General features: G+C 40.9%; 1 protein-coding gene across 7 annotated transcripts in view; it reads right to left on the bottom strand.

Annotated features, from left to right (window-relative positions):
* DEPDC5 (DEP domain containing 5) overlaps positions 1–17,631 on the bottom strand; it is a 105,284-nt gene that overhangs the window by 68,025 nt on the left and 19,628 nt on the right. For all 7 annotated transcript variants that reach the window (XM_012731085.1, XM_012731083.1, XM_012731084.1 and 4 more), the window contains exons 9-20: positions 17,534–17,612; positions 16,641–16,702; positions 12,629–12,698; positions 12,246–12,318; positions 7,251–7,354; positions 6,911–6,985; positions 4,661–4,795; positions 3,730–3,791; positions 3,517–3,590; positions 2,612–2,681; positions 710–746; positions 108–228 (exon numbers count right to left, since the gene is read on the bottom strand). In XM_012731085.1, the coding sequence (XP_012586539.1) occupies positions 108–228; positions 710–746; positions 2,612–2,681; positions 3,517–3,590; positions 3,730–3,791; positions 4,661–4,795; positions 6,911–6,985; positions 7,251–7,354; positions 12,246–12,318; positions 12,629–12,698; positions 16,641–16,702; positions 17,534–17,612 (962 nt within the window). The remainder of the gene's footprint in view (positions 1–107; positions 229–709; positions 747–2,611; positions 2,682–3,516; positions 3,591–3,729; positions 3,792–4,660; positions 4,796–6,910; positions 6,986–7,250; positions 7,355–12,245; positions 12,319–12,628; positions 12,699–16,640; positions 16,703–17,533; positions 17,613–17,631) is intronic.

Genomic DNA, 17,631 nt, shown 5'->3' with positions numbered 1-17,631 from the left:
TAGCTTCCATTTGGTTGATTTTACGTAAACCGTTTTCAAGGTTGCTCTCTCTCATGAAGGTCTGGCAGCAAATTTTATATCCACCCAGAGTGAATGTGGCAGAAAACCTGCAGGTGGCGAGGCGCTGAGCCCGCGAAGGTCCAGGGAGTCTAAACACTTGGGCATCATAAGCATCATAATCGACTTGGATGGGAAGGGCATTCTCAGATTCTTTTGGAGTCCCAAGAGCTGAAATACACAAATAACACAACTGCTATCAAAACACATTGAAATGGAATCCTTTAGAGGGTCCTGACCAAAAAAATCTGCAAGGCATAAGTGATCATTTCCCCCTGAAAAAAATGGCATCATACTCCATTCATCAAGTTGTTGATTAAGTGACTTATATGTCAAAGCACTAATAGTAAAAGGAAACCACTAGAAAAATGCCAGGTAATATAGTATTTCATTCTTCGAATCCCATTTTTTAAAATATCCTTTTAATATGCACGTTTAGTACTTTGAAACTTTCTACCTGCTCCCTACAAGTGACCTGTGGAAACACTGAAAAACATCACAAAGACTGTCATCATCCATTTTGTAGCTGACAAGACAAAAACATGCCAGGTAGTTAATAAATCTGTGAATACTTCATGAACTTCACATAATCTGTTGCTAAAGGTAAGCCAATTTGTTCAAAAAGTAATGAAAGGAAAACTAAAATACTCACAGGTATCACGGCCATTTTTTGCTTTCTCAGAAGCAGGCTGTAAAATAAACAGATAGTTAATCACTCCTTCCCTGGCTAGGACAGAATGTAATGCAAGGCACAGTGTGTAGCTGTTGCTCCAAGGCAGAGACCGTGCCACAGCCCTCACTCAGCTGACAGACGGGCAGGAGCTGCCACCCAGCATCTACCTACCCAGCGGTCAGGCCCTGCTTGGCCCTTATATTCTGAGCACTCTCACAACTTTATCCAACAGAGGCTTGAGCCCTACTTTACAGAGAATATTCAGTTCTAGTGAGAATAAGGGGCTTGCTCAAAGTCCATGACTACAGGTGGCCAAGCCAAAAGCTCTAAGCCCAACCCATCGGTGTGTCTGTGCTGCCAAGGTGAGGTTCTGATGACCCCAAACCTGGCTGCCTCCTCCCTCAGAACACTCCCACCAGAGAAGAGCCCTCCACAGGCCACCCAAGTTGCTGAAATGGACAGAAAACTCAGCACTAATTTTTAAAAACTTGGTTTTTTTTTTGAGCCCTTCAACCTTCCACAAAATACTATCCTTTCTTCTTTAAAATGATCATGTTGCAGAGAAGTTCTTCCAAGTCCCACTTTGCTGAGAACAGCTGTGGAGAAGGCATAAAGTTCCCAAGGCAGAAGGCCTTTGTGGGCAGAGTCCTGTCTCCCAGCACTTCACTACCAGACATGACCAACTTAGCAGTCCTCACAGAATTTCAAATTGCATGTGTTCAAATTCTTCCCTATTAGAAGAAAGACATTAACTTACCACCACCATCACCACACACACACCCCAAGGGGAAAAAGTAGCCCTGATATTACCAATGTAACACAACTCCAATGGGCCACTGTTACAGAGTTCAGCTTGGCTAGAAATTTGCAGATAGGTGAGAGCAAGCTGGTGTGACAACATACCTGACAGCCTGTTTTACTCTCCACTGTACATCAAAAATACCTTTTCAGGTTCTCAAAAACTGGCATTTTTGTTGGCTGCAAATTCCATTGAGCATATCTTTCCCAGTTAGCCATTTCTATTATTTTCAAGGTCTCACTACTATAAATAAAACCAGAGCAAGACCTATTCTCATATAATATTCTCACTGATTTCTTAGATTATATTGTTGAATGTTGAATTATCTGGTCCAATGGCATGGAAGATTGTATTACTCTTGAGGCTCAGCAGCTGAAATGCTTTCCATCAGTGTTTTACACCAACCAGGTAGGCATGTACTAATTTCACCACACTTACTAGCATTACTGGTAAGCTTTAAAACTATTCAGTAAGCCAGAAAAGAATCCTAGCCCTTTTCTGAATTTGTGATTTTTTACCTACTGCTAAAAAATGATTTCCCCTTTGTTGCAGTGTGTGTCCATGTATTTGGCCCTACTGGTATCTAAGCAGACTCTCAGCATCTGAATAAACGAATTAGACTATAATAAAGATAACTGCTAAATTTCTTGCACTCTGGGTTTGCCTTGTATTTATTTACTTATTATTTATTTAATGTACAAAATTTAAAAATTTTTCCAAGACACATACTATTTTTGATGTGTTTAAAATAAATCACTTTGTTGAGGTAACGGTGTGCAACACTCTGGAATGCGTTAGGGGCACAGGTTCCCACTCCTCAATGTTACCACCTCACCACTGAAGCATGGATAACCTGCCACCATAGTCTATTGGACCACCCCCATCCTCTGCTCTTCCTCCCCTCTTTCTCTGGGTGCATTAGTTGCTACTCAGATTTCTAGGATTTATTTTGGTTTGGTTTTGTCAAAGATTTATTTCTTAAATGCTATTCATGATCACTGGTGAAATGGGGGTTATATCAAGACCAAAATAAGTACGTTGGGTGAGACAGACCCTAAAAGCTGTTGGTTGGTGAAACCTACCTTCTTTCCTGCCAGTTTTATTCGTGGGGTGAAACTGTTACAAAAGAGCTGGCTTTTGGATGTGTAGAAACTGCAAAAAAAAAAATAGACAAGTTTATTAATCTAAACCTCAAGATGTAGCTGAAGTCCTACCTTGGCCCAACCCTCTTGTGAAGGCTTATTGTCTCAGGTATCACTGATCTCCCCAATTCTAGCTTCACTGGTAATTACTACAAAATCTTAGTCATTTTTTAAAAGAAGTCAATTGATTTATATACACAGGAACTGGGGTACAAGCCAGAAGTGCAGGGGGATGACAGGATTCGCCAGAAACAGAGTGGGGAGCAGAGCAGTGGGCAAGACAGGAAAGGTCTGTTGCTCCCCTCAGCAGTGTATTTCAGTTGATCTGCCTGTGCAGCTTTTTCCTCTCACCAGAAACACACCCCACATTTCTGGCCTACACCACAGTTCTACATAAAAATTTAAAAAATTAAAAACAAAACAAAACATTATTCTAAAGAAGTGATTCTCAGTAGGGGTGAGGAGCAAGGATAAGGAGCTGCTGCTTAGGAGACACATGGCAATGTCTGCAGACATTTTTGTCATACTGTCATATCTGACTGCAGGATCTGAGCTGTTGGCACCTTGTGGCTGGAAGCCAGGCACACTGCTCCACCACACCCTACAGGGTACAGGTAGGTTTGTCTGCTACTGCCCATGGAGCTAGAATAGTTGGATTTATGAATAACAGTGGAAATAAGTCGTCCAAGAGGGTTTTTTTTTTTTTAACTTGCAGTGAAGTTTGCAGCAAATGTTACAACTTTGGTTTCCCCATTTTTTGACAGAAGATTTTATAGTAAGAACATATTTCTGGAGAAAATGGCAAGGAAGTTATTCATTCTGCTATGAATCAAGATCACACCCACCTGTGGTTTATCCAGTGAGGAATATTGTAGTCATCACCCAGACGAGAGTCACGAGGGGCACTGCGATTATGCAGCTGCAGAGAAGAGAGTCAGCGATGATCAGCCAGAAAGCAAAACAGAATGCGGAACTGCTCCAACCTCTGTTTTTAGCAACCCTCAAAGTCACCTGGCCTGGAAGCTAGTCTTTCGTAAGCTAATCCCAAATCAAATTACCTTGAACAAGGGGACGGCATGTAATGGTTGCTCCCCCATGCACACCAAGTCTACACCAATTCCTAAAAAAGAAAACACAAGAAAAGTGGGAGGCAGGGAGGAGGCAGAGATGAATGTTCCCGTCTACTCACCATGTTATTAACTGGGTGAGACTATGAGGCAAAGCCGACGCGCATATGATTTAAAGCCTCCTCAGTGCTGCCTCCACAGCAAAGAAGTAAACAGATGTCTTTTCATCTTTCTCTTTACCAAGTCCCATCACACCTGCCATTCTCCAGTATTTGACAATTCGCCTTTAACTACAATGCAGATCATCATTTGTCAAAAAGACAACCAAGCCTCTTAGGAAGCTTCTAGGCCCAAAAGGAAAAAGGAACCTTGTGATCTCAGTGAGAAGTCAAACAACTCACATCACCAAACAAAGCTGCTTTAGTGGCAGTCTCTCCCAACTCTGAATTGTTGCTAAAACACAAATCAAACTGAGGAAGGCAGAGGACAGCGGGGTGTGAGTTGGGGTGTGGGGTAGAACACTACAGTAGATGATTTGAGGGAAATTCCCGAGGAGGGCTGATGGCACACTGGTTCCTTGAAATAACCCTCTGACCCCCCGCCACTCCCACCAAAGGGGTTCTCTAGTATCGAACATCCTTGGAAAACTCAGATTGTCAGTCATGCCATTAAGGATACACATGACCCACTAAAATTAAAAGCCATAATTAGTGAATCTGCCTAACTGTGTGTGATCCAACATTTCCCAAATCAACGGACCGTGGCACTGTTGGTGTCACCAAACATTATCATGTGCCTGGCTTTCTGGGACAGAGCACCGTGTGGCTCCTCACACGCTCAAAGCCAGGGCAAGCTCAGTGATACAGGAGCAGGAGAGGCACAGTCAGGCCACACTCATGGAGCAAGACTGCGGGAGCATTACCATTGTCTATCATCCGCTGCTTGGTCAAGATCATAAGCAGGCGGTCGACCTCAAACACGCCCACTCCGGGCGTGATCACCACTGACATCTGTCCGGTTCGATCAAAGTTGCGGTTGATGTAGTGCTTGTCGAACACTTGAAACAAAGCCAAACAAGACATCACAGTTTTCTGAAAGCACCACTGGCAAGCATTTCTGTGCTCTTGGAGCATTTTGCCCATTTTCCTATTATAGTAATTGACACATTCTGACCTGACTCCTAGATAATGGTGCACCTGTCTGTCTTTCCTCTTCTACATTAAGAACTGCCTGAATATTGGACTATGTCACTGTTGCTTGTTAGTCTTCCTGATTGAGATCTAGTATCTGCATCCTACAGCCTTACCTGCACAAATTTCATGTTGTTAATTTAAACCATCCAGAAATGAGCCTGTACTGGAACATAAAAATCACATGTTGGGCCTTGCCTGATGGCACATCAGGTTAAAGTGCAGCACTGCAAGCTAGCCACAGCTGCTTCAGTGTGAGTTTGATCCCTGGCCCCAGGGGTAATCCACATGGAGCATCAGACCCCTCCTGACCTGCCCACTGCTCCCCTCAGCAGTGTACTTCATCAGTCTGCCTGTTCTGCTCCCCACTCTGTCTCTGGTGAAGCCTCTCACTGCCTCTGCACCTCTGACCTATATTCCAGTTCTGTATGCATAAATAAATCTTTTTTAAAAATCACATTTAATGTGGCCCTCCCTGATGGCGCAGCGGGTTAAAGCACAGCACTAAGACGCTAAAGCCACTTCCGCATGAGTTCGATCCCTGCCTGCCTGGGAAGTGACCACATGGCACGGCAGATCTCTCTTGGCCCACCTGCTGCTCCCCTCAGCGGTGTACTTCGTTGATCTGCCTGTTCTGCTCCCTGGTCTGTCTCTGGTAAATCTCCTACCCTTCCCCTTTTTTGGCTTTTGCCTTGTTTTTTTTTGATTAATTAATTTTTTAAAAAAAAAATCACATTTAATGTAAGACAACTTTAAAGAAAGCAGATCTTACTATGACTCTGTAAAATTGGCAAGTTGGCTTTTTATTTTTGGCCTGTGCAATTCTTACTTTGGAAAATCAATGATATTCAAATATGACAAATGTATTTACTAGTTAAAAAAAAAAGTTCTAGAATCCTCAACATGAAGTGATCACACATCATCACTTTCACCAATGACCAGTGCCAGATGGAGGCCTAACCAGAGCTGGGCCGATCAGACTCACTGGCAGGAACGTGGAATGCTGAACAGACAGCAGAGAGCTGTGAGCAGAATTCGAAGCTTTGTGCTGCTCTAGGAATTTCTTTTGCTCTGGTTCATAATCCCCACTTTCCTAAAGCTTTTCCTGGCTGCTGCCCAAGCTCCTGTATCCTCAGAGCACGTTTCTCTTTTTGTTTAAGCCAATTTAGTAGGGTTTCTGCTGTGTGCAAACAAATTATCTTAACCAATATATAAATCCAGAGAAAAGCATTTGGAAGAAATCGCATGAGGCTGTTAACAATGATAATCTCTTAGAAGGGGACTGACAGTGACAGGTGTGGGGGATTTCATTTTTACTTGCTATACCTCTTTATTACTTGAATTCTAGTATGGGTTCCTTTAGTAATAATTAAAAAAAAAAACTTACAAGCAATTGAAGAATGGAATGGAAAATAGTAAGAATACTTTTTTTTTTTTAAAGATTTATTTTTTTATTTGTACAGAACTCGGGTACAGGCCAGAGATGCAGAGGGTGAGAGCAGAGGGTGAGAGGATTCAACAGAGACAGATTGGGGAGCAGAACAGGCAGATCGACGAAGTACACTGCTGAGGGGAGCAGTAGGGAGTCAGGAGAGGTCTGCCACGCCATGTGGTCACCTCCGGGGCAGGCGGGAATCGAACTCATGCAGAAGTGTCTTAAGCTTCTTTGTGCTGTGCTTTAACCCGCTGCACCACCAGGGAGGGCCAGAATTTACAGTTTTTAGTAAAAACACAGAGCCCCAGGAAGAGTGCCTCCTTGGGGGGCTTTGATCTGAGGTAACGTAACAAGCAGATGAAAATAGCAAGTTAATTACCCAACAGGAGACCTAAAGTCTAAATGTTAGCCATTACAACCACTGAATTAGAATTTACTGTTTTTAACTAATTTGGGAGGCATCATTATATGGTCTGGGTCTTTGGGCATTAGTAAAGAGAAGTTCAAAGCCACGTGGTTAAGACACCTGGCTACTGTCCTTACTCACCATTGAATGACAGATTGATGGCCTCTAGATAGTTTCCCTGTGCTGAGGTAGAATTGTCTCCTTGAGGAAAGCCCTCTGGAAGCAAAAACAAGAAAAGGAAAAATATCTCATGAAAGATGAAAGCTTAAAAAGTAGGTGTCTGGTTCTATGGGGCTTCCTACATTCTGTGACGAACACTACTGGATTTACTGCATATGTTATGGACTATTGGACTCACTTAGAAATAGAAACCTCACCCAAAACAAGCTACGCACAGCACTAGAAGGGAATAAGCATGAACTTGTTCAGCTCCAGCCTCCACCCTTTCCCAGCCACACCTTCTATCACATGGATGCAGTACCTGCCTGTTCCAGTCGCACCAACACTGGGTACTGGATGAAGAGTTTTTTAATGGTCACAAGGAGTGAAGTCCACTCTTCTCGCCTCTCATTCTGTACCACCACCCTGAAAGGAGTATTATCATAGCACAGGTATTGAACAGCTGTTAGATACAGGATATTAGGTCCTCTACAGGACTTGAGGGAAAGGAGAAGGTGGGGTTCCCAGAGTTAAAGGAATTTGTCATATAATAAATAATAAAATCAATGCATTTCAACAAACACTAACAGAAAATGTAATCCCATCAGAAGTCGCATGATTGAAATTAAAAACTTTTAAAATTGTCTTGAGATTGTATTAATGATCAGTGCTGCACAAGCATAGAGACCCTTTCACACACTGAATTACAATTAGGTATTCTATACGAAATGTTCTAAAAGACAACATGCATGGGCCTCCCTATTGGCATGGGGGTTAAAGTCTCAGCACTATCAAGTTACTGCCAGCCACACCACCACATGAGTTCAATCCCCGGCCAACGGGGTGACACACAGGGTGCAGCAGACCTCTCCTGTCTCACCTGCTGCTCCCCTCAGTAGTGTATTTCGGTAGATCTGCCTGTTCTGCTCCCCATTCCGTCTCTGGTGAATCCTCTCACCCCCCTCCCACACTCCCCTGGTCTACACCCCAGTTCTTGTATGCCTACATAAAAAAAAAAAAAGCATGTATATGTTTTTTTAAAAAAGATTTATTTATTTATGTATACAGAACTAAGCTACAGGCCACAGGTGTAGGGGCAGTGAGAGGGTTCACCAGAGACAGCGTGGGGAGCAGAACAGGCAGATCTACTGATATACACTGCTGAGGGGAGCAGCGGGTAAGAAAGGAGAGGTCTGCTGCACCCTGTGTGTCACCCCTGATGGGGATCGAACTTGTGCTGAAGCGGCTACAGTTAATTTCACAGTGCAGGGCTCTACCCTCTGTATGTTCTATTCTATGTATCTGATCAATATATCTTGGTCAGAAAACAAGGTTACTGAAAAGCGGTAAGTAGGAATACATTTACTCTCTACCTCTGTAACTATAAATTTTAGAGTCATGCTCATGCATTCCAAAAAATTAAATATAAAAAGAAAAATACACATTTCCATTAATCAACAAATCCCATGTCTAAGTCCCCCCAATAGCTAACACATTACTAAAGAAAAAGAACACAGCTGGTTAACAATATTAGTCTACCTAAGAAAATTTTATATTATTAATAACAAAACAAACAAAAAATGATCCCATTTTTTAAAATGAGTTAAAGCAGAGAAAGAGGGATTACAACTGAGATGGAAAAAAGACACAAAATAATGTAAAAATAAACAATTATAATTAAAAAAAAAAAAGCAGAGAATGATCCAAAGAAACATACCTCAGTTTTAAAAGGATATAAAAAGTAATAATGATAAATAATAAATAAAACCACAGTTCTCCTTAGATTACAAAGTCAGGCCAAGGGTAAAACAAAAAACACAGAAGATGAAAAAATGGGCAATAAGATGAATATACAAATCACCAAAAATAAAAAGATCAATAACCATGAGAAAACATCTACTCTCTTTAGAAAAATAAATGGATATTAAGATTCAATGAGAAACTTTTCCTCCAAACTACAACCTTGGTCACTCTTTAGAGCTTATCTTTTCTGAAGGAAAAAAAAAGAAAATAATTATAGTTATAAAAGAATAAAAGATTTACTGATCAGGGCCCTCCCTGGTGGCGCAGCAGGTTAAAGCACAACACTGAGAATCTAAAGCCACTTCCGCATGAGTTCGATTCCCGCCTGCCCCAGAGGTGACCACATGGTGTGGCAGACCTCTCCTGACCCGCCCGCTGCTCCCCTCAGCAGTGTACTTCTGTGATCTGTCTGTTCTGTTCCCCACTCTGTCTCTGGTGAAGCCTCTCACCACCCCTGAGCCTCTGGCCTGTACCCCAGTTCTGTACGCACAAATAAATAAATCTTAAAAAAAAATTTATTGATCATCTTTTATTCTTTAGGAATGATGTTACAAAAGTGAAAAAGGAAAAAAAGTTGGCACTTGGTGCTAGCTTGATACTCATCAAGGAACTAACTACAAAGAAACATGCTTATGACTCCAGGTGACAGTGTACAGTGGTGGGGAACAGAGTGGTCACTCAAAACAAAACCTACATAGTAAACTGTCACTGTAAAACAGAGACACACTGTATTTCCAAGTCTGAGGTCGGAGGAGAAACATCAAGGAGTTCCTAGAAAGAAGCAATCTAAGGAACCAGACTGAGCTAGTGATAGGGTAATGATTACAGCAATCCCTCAGGGTGATAACAGGTGAAGCCAGAGGTGGTGAAATGTGTCTATTTTCTAATGGGTTGGTTTTGACTTAAACAGAAATGCTTTTGTACTAGTAGACAGGAATAAAATGCCTTCTGAAAAGCAAACGGTTTTTAAAGTCTGCTCTGATGTCTGTCTAGTCTAGCCTCCACCTGAAGTAGCAATAACTGTGTGTTACATTTCTCCATGCTCCTGAGAATGTAAAGTCAAGGTCCTGCAGTTCCAGGCATTCAAGCAGCCCACTCTGGTAGCACCTGGTATGCTTCCATTGTCTCACAAACTGTCTCCTTAGTCAGTGGTTACTGTTGGGACAGCCAGACTGATGTGTACCCTGTGGGGATTTGATGTGCAGTCCAGGGCATCAGCGAGGAGGTCTTATTAAAAAGGTTCAGTGGAAATCTAGCCATGTCTCTGGAGACCTGGCCCCACTGACATTTTGGGCCAAGTGACTGTGCTGGGGGTAAGGGGTGCCAGCTGTCCTGGTGTCGCAGGCTGTTTAGTAATGTGTCAGGTTTCTATCCACTAGACGGCAGTTACAAACCTCCCTTTTCCCATCCACCTACCTCTGCCATTTTAACAATAAAAAAAATGTCTCTAGAGGGCCCTCCCTGGTGGGAAGCAGGTTAAAGTGCAGCACCTGGTCAGGGAGGAGGCCCACACGACACAGCAGACCTCTCCCCCTCAGCAGTGTATTTCAGTCAGTCCGTCTGTTCTGCTCCCCACTCTGTCTCTGGTGAATCCTCTCGCCCTCTGCACCTCTGCCTGTACCCCAGTTTTTAATACATAAATAAATCTTTAAAAAAAATGTTTCTAGATACCACACAGCTTTCCTAGGATGCAGCAAAATTGTCCAGTTGTTATCTCTGTTTTGCAGAAAATAAATAAAAACCACCATGGGATGCAATCACACAAATCCAGAAGCAGTCTTCTATTGCCTTCCTACTGAAAGACCAGCAAAATGAGTAAATAAGGCACTAGCTAAACAAGCAGAATCTTAGGCCCATCCCCAGCCCCTGAACTCTTTAGAACCAGCATGGCCGCAGGACCCCAGGGCATGGTTCACATGCACACTCCAGTTAGAGAACTGTTCTACAGGACTACTGACCCAAATTCTTTAAATCAAAAGTAAAGGAAAAGGGAAATTGCTTTAGTTTCAGCATAAGATTTAGATTTGAGACCAAAGGTAAGAATTCATTTTAGAGACAGATTTTAGTGAGGATGTACTAGATACTGGACATTATACAACTACTAATTTTGTTAAATGTGATAACCTTATGATTATATATAAAAACGACCTATTCTTTAGAAACACATAGAAACAAAATGTCATAATACCTATGTTTATTGTAAAATAAAATTTAGTCAAAAAACAGATGAAGCAAAGATGGTAAAATAACTGCTAAATCAAGTTGTTGGGAATATGGGTTCATTAACTATTTATGCTTTTCTGTGAGCTTGAAATCTGTCACAATCAAAAGTTTAGGGGCCTTCTTGGTGGTGCAAGGAGTTAAAGAGCAGCACTAAAGCTATCACCAGCCACTGCAGTATGAGTTCGATCCCCCGCCACAAAGGTGACCCACATGGTGAGGCAGACCTCTCCGTCTCACCTGCTGCTCTTCTTGGCAGTGTATTTCAGTCAGTCTGCTTGTTCTGTTCCTTACTCTGTCACTGGTGAATCCTCTCACCCCCACCCCCCCACACCTCTGGCCTGTACCTCACCTTCTTGAATGCATAAATAAATAAATTTAAAAATATATATATATATATAAAAGTAAAAGGTTTAGAAAGTGGTGGCTCAGGGGTTAGTCTCAGCAATATTAAGCTATCACCAAACTCTGTGACATAAGTTCAATCCCTGGTCATGGAGCTGACCCACATGGCGCAGCAGACCTCACCTGTCTCACCCACTGCTCCCTCAGCAGTGTATTTCAGTAGCTCTACCTGTTCTTTTCCCCACTCTGTCTTTGGTGAATCTCATTCCTGCCCCTGCTCCACACTTCTGGCCTACACCCCAGTTCTTGTATGTATAGATAAATAAAAATAAATCTTTAGAAAGTCTAAATGCAGTGTGGTACACTGAACTATTCTGAAACAGAAAAAAAAAACTATGTATAAAAACTGATAAAATGTGAAAACAAAGCCTGACATTTAACTAACAGTAACATATCAGTGCTAATTTCAGTTTTGACTATGAGAAATGTTTGAAAATGTTAACAGAAAAATTAGGTGAAGGGCGGCCCTCCCTGGTGGCGCAGCGGGTTAAAGCACTGCACTAAGAAGCGTAAGCCACTTCCTCATGAGTTCAATCCCCGCCTGCCCCGGAGGAAATCCACATGGCATGGCAGACCTCTCCTGACCTGCCTGCTGCTCCCCTCAGCAGTGTACTTCATCGATCTGCCTGTTCTGCTCCCCACTCTGTCCCTGGTGAATCCTCTCCACATCTCTGGCCTGTACTCCAGTTCTGTATGAATAAATAAATCTTTAAAAAATTAGGTGAAGGGCATATGGGAACTCTTACTCTCTTTTTAAATTCTCTATAAACTTTATTCACTATTCAGTAAATCCAAAATAAAAAAGTCATCCTTTTTTAGGGAAGAAAACAACAACAAAGAAGAAGGAAGGCAGAGAGACAGACAGACATAGTGAAGCATCCAAACATACTTATAAAAGTCTTCATAGAATCGACCTTTATGATCCTGACGAATTGAAGTTCGGCTGATTTCAGGAAATTCATCTGAACAAGAGAAAATGAAGCATGTAGATCAGATTTAAAAGAGAAATTCAGTTTCTCCACTACAATTTTGGGTTGCAGATTTGCATCAGAAAAAGGAAAGGATAATTATATATCTAAAAAACTAAGTTGGTTTTAAGATGAATCATAGTCCACAGACTTCTCCACTAAAGGACTGCTATTTTCTTTTTTGCTCCGTCATCATAACAGAGCAAGTGAGAAAGATAAAGTAATGCAAAGGAAAAAAATGACACGGTTTGGGATGGGGTGGGAATGGGAGGAGCTCATCAAAAAATAACTGTAGGAGACTTACCAAGAGATTTTGCATCATAGAAAGTTCTAGAAAATAGGACCACTGTCACTTCATGACTACAGTTCTTCTCCTAGACATGAATAGAGAAGAGGACTCAGTTTTATTTTATTTTCATCACTTTGAAGCAGCCTACATGAATATATAAATCCTAGGTTTAGCAGTGGTACACATTATTGGATGCCATGTAATTGTAGGTTACACAACAGTGGACAGAGCATGGCTGAGAGTCCGAAGACCTGGACTGAGTCCCGGATCTGAAACTTACCACTATGTGACCTTGGGCAAGTTACCTAAAGTCTCAGGAATGTGGACAGTGTTTTCAGAACTGTAAATCACAAGTATAGTATGGGTTGCTATCCCCTAGCTCTTGACTTGACATGAAACAGGTGAGCTCAGCATTAGAGGATCATGATTTGTGCCTCTTTAGTGATTTTTAATTTTTCTGAACTATGTAGTTTAATAAATAAGAACAAAATCCATGGTGGTGGGTATAATTATCATCTTACCACTGTCATGGAGAACTGGGTGGGGGCTGTTTGGGATGCACAGGTAAAATGAAAGCAATGAATTACCTTTTGTCTGAGGAGGGGATTTGTGAGAATAAATATTTCCATGGAATCAATGTTCTAGAAGTAGGATGTTTACAGATGGCATGGAATTTGGCTTGCACCAGTGAGCCAGCAAGCTCAGTTTCAGTTTCTCTTGGGCCTTTAAAGACAACAGCTTACACTAACCAATACCATTTCTAACGTAACTGTACTTACAATTCAGCATGCACCATGTAAATATGCAACACTGTACTTAGTGACTATGCAATTCAGCATTTAACATGTAAATATGCAACTCTGTGCACGTTCATACAGTGTTCTATGGATATATCTCAAGTGGGCAAAAATTCCTAAATACAAGCCATGGTACCAAAAGCCAAGTGTGAGGAAAGAGTAGACCTTTATTAGTCACCAACTAATTTACTGGACTCCCAGTGCTCCAAACTCAGCTCCAAACTTATCTAATTTTGGTATAAGTGATATATAGGGAAAATGCCTTACAATGAGTTCTTGCGGTCTCTCAACTCATACGTGATGGAAGAGATAACATACAGCAGTAATGACATGGCTTGGGGATTACAGACATAGGACAGCACGGGGGTTATGTCCTCAGGTTAGCTCTGAATAAAGAGATGGAGCAGGACTACAATATTCACACTGCTTTTACAGACTATTGACTATGGGCAAGTCAATACTTTTGTTGTACTTTTCCTGCCAATGTAACAGGGACATGAAGTTAATAAAGAAAGTATGGATAAAACACATGATACCCGATATGTCAAATTACTCAATAAATGTTAATTAGGAGCACTAACTGCCATTATTTAGACTCAGAAATGAATTCATAAGCTCCCCTACTCAATTGTGCTACCCACAATTTGAGCTGCAAGTTACTCAAAGTAGAATCTAGGGGGAATAAACAAACTTCACCTATTTGACTAAATCAATACAGGGTAGTTACAGAAAATTATTTCATGTTCAAGCTCTTGCTTTAAAATTAAGTACTTGATTTTGAAAAAGAAATCCTAATAGTAAAGTCCTACTAACTAATGATTATGCCGTTATTTTATGCCTATAGTTAATCAAACATACACACACAGGATCTTGGGCTAGGAAACACCTATATGAAGGTTTTCTATGGACTGAAATAGCCATTATGTGACCCTGGGTGACCATCTGTTTGGCCCACCTCTAAAACAGTCCCTACTGTGCATTTTCCTTCATGCCCCATACACAGACAGACACATAGGCTTTCTTTCCCTTGTTCAGCTGCAGGACTAAAGAAGTCTCCTAGCTGGTGGGCTTACTTCTAGACTGACCCTTCACCAAATTGCCCCTGACTATAAACTACTCTGCCTCAACTTCTCCCCAGCTTTCAGCTTTCATCACATTGACCCTCTACTCAAGCGCACTTACAAGTCCCACTTCTTATTAAATCGAGTTCAAACTGCCTGGCTTGACTTGACCCTATCCCTCTAATCCAATCTTATTATTTATCCCCCAGAAGCCCTCTGTGCATCAATTAAGACCATCCTTAACACTCATGCCCTTTTCATCCCTTTGTTCATGCTCTTTATCTGAAACGCACTCTCTGTCTTCCTTTACAACCTTTCAAAGCTTCCTCAACCTTCCAAGCCAAATTCTAAAGCAACCCCTGAAACACATGGTTTACTGTTGTTCCAGATACACAGATCCAACCTTCTCAGGTCTACAAGTTCTCTGACGACAAGCATCTGTTTATATTTCTTTAGAGTTGAAGGCCACTGATGCCACATTGCTGAAAAAGGAAAATGGAACTTAGGTTCCAAGAGACTTAGATCCTACTGAGACCTTACTACATGTAGACACTTTAAAATACTTTAAAAGGTAGGGATTACTATTACCTCTAGTTTGCAGATAAAGAAATACAGACAGACATTATATACTTCTCCAAGATTAAAAAATCTAATCAAAGCAGAACTCAGTCTGCTTTCATCCAAACTCCACTCTTTTCTACTACATAGTGTGCCCTCAAACATCTCTTCTATTTAGATCTGATTCATTTTGAGTTAATTTTTGCATATGATGTGAAAGGTCCAAATTCATTCTTTTGTATATGAATATTCAGTTGTCTCAACCATTTGTTGAAAAGACTGTGTTTTTCCCTCAAGGGCTGACTTTTGCATGCTCAGTTTTATTCTGTGTATCTATCTTTATGCCAGTACCATAATGTTTGGACTGCTTTGAATTTGTAGTAAGTTATAAAATTAGGAAGTAAGAGTCCTCCAACTTCGTTCATTTCTTAAAAGATTGTTTTGGCTATTCAAGATGCCTTACAATTCCACTTAAGTTTCAGAGACATTTCTGGGGGGAAAAAAAAACAAAAACAGGTCAAAGAAAGTTGGTTAGAGACTATATATATTTGTTCTGATTTGCTTTGGGTAGTACTGCCATTTTAACACTAAGTCTTTCAGAAACATGGGTTGGTTTCCATCAAATTAGGTCTTCATTAATTTCTTTTAGCAATGGTTCATAAATGGTATACAAATTTTGCACACCTTAGTCCAAAGAACTTTACTCTCTCTGATGCTCTTGTAAACAGAATTTCCTTTTGAAAAATTAATTTAGTTTTTAATTTCCTCTGACTTGTTCATTGTTGCTAAAACATGACTAACTCTGTTCATTTTGCATCCTATAACTTTTCTGAGTTCACTTATTAGCTCTACTAGTTTCTGTGGATTTTAAGGATTTTCTACATAAAGGATATCATCTGTGAGTAGAGACAGGCTTACTTCTTTCACAATATTGGATATCTTCTACTTCCTTTTCTTGTGCAGCTATTTTGGGTAGAACTGCCAGTACACTGGCACATGCCCACTAGCAGTAACTCCCTTCTACCGGCTCCTCTGGCAACCACCAATGTACTTATCTTGTTTCTGGCTTTAAGGGGAAAGGTTTTCAGTCTTACATCACTCAGCTTGACCACTAGCTGTTGGTTTTTCATAAACGGCCTTTATCATGTTCTGGTGATTAAGATAATTTAAATGAGTTTTATCAATTTAGGCTTTATCTAATACATCTCAGTTAAAGACAGATCAATAGAAACACAGTATTAAAAAAAAAAGAAAATATACTTTTAAAATCTGCATTAAGTAATGAGTTGAGATTTAAATCAACAAGATTTGGGGACCTCCCTGGTGGCGCAACAGGTTAGGGCACAGCACTACAAGTGAGCCGCAGCTGTTTCAGTGCGAGTTTGATCCCCAGCCCTGGAAGTTGATCCCCAGCCATGGCAGCAGACCTCTCCTGTCTCGCCCACTGCTCCCCTCGGCAGTGTATTTTGTTGATCTGCCTGTTCTGCTTCCCATTCTGTCTCTGGTGAATTCTCTCACTGCCTCTGTACCTCTGGCCTATATCCCAGCTCTATATGCATAAATAAGTCTTTAAAAAAAAATCAAGGAGATTTGGTGCAAAAAGACACATACCTTCCACTTGGTAAAAAGATCAGCAAGGAAACCATTCACAGCTTTCTCAAAATATAGATCTCCTGAAAAGAAACAGTAAGAAAATGAGAATGATCTTTATTTCTTGCTTACAATTTCTTCTCTTAAATGAATAGACCAGTGAAAAAGAAAGTGGGTCTTGCTATATTGCTATATCTCAGAACAGGGAGACAAAGCCTCACTCAGAATAACAGGCATGACTCCAAAGCAAAATTCAAGCTTGAAAATGTTTGAGTGATAAAAACCAGGTTCTATCCTCAGAATGAGAGAACCACCTAACCTCTAAACATGATTATTTTAGGGTGATGCTTAAACTTTGCTAGATGATGTTGGAGACCCTGGGCATTCACTGAATAATCATTTGCAGTTCCTGCTATTCTTGAGTGACTGATCACCCCCAGCAAAAATTAATTTGCAATTTGCTAAACACCAATTTGAATTGCATACCATGAGGCTGGTTGTTGGACACAGTATCCACACCTCACAGCAGCTTCACTGTTTTCGCCTCATAATATAATAATTCTAATAAATGAGACAAACATGGAGATTTCCAGGAGTGGACAGGAAGAGAAATGAACGGTATCCCAAAAAGTATTGGTTTCTACCTTAGACTCCTCTGACTTTCCATCCTATGTGAACTCATAGAATAATTAAAGATCAAGAGGTCAGCTTTTCCATGAATACAGCATTTCATGGAATTCATTATACATACATATTAATATTGATTTCAGCACTTGAGGATTTGCAAAGATATCAGGACATATTTTTACAAAATGTCAAGAGCTTAGCGTAAAATGACACCAATGCAAGGGAAAACCAGAAAATTCTTTCCAGTGGAGTTATAACCAGCACTATCAAACACTATCGAACAGTACCATAAATATCAAAATCCCACATTTCACAGCTCATCTGAATAAATATGTAAACCATAGCCGATGTAGAACGGAACACCACCTGAAATAAATAAAAATAT

This window comes from Condylura cristata, unplaced genomic scaffold, assembly GCF_000260355.1.
Source record: "Condylura cristata isolate star-nosed mole 26May11 unplaced genomic scaffold, ConCri1.0 scaffold00029, whole genome shotgun sequence".
NCBI lineage: Eukaryota > Metazoa > Chordata > Mammalia > Eulipotyphla > Talpidae > Condylura > Condylura cristata.
The sequence above is the reverse complement of the archived record's forward strand: the minus strand, read 5'-3'. Positions and strand labels throughout refer to the sequence as shown.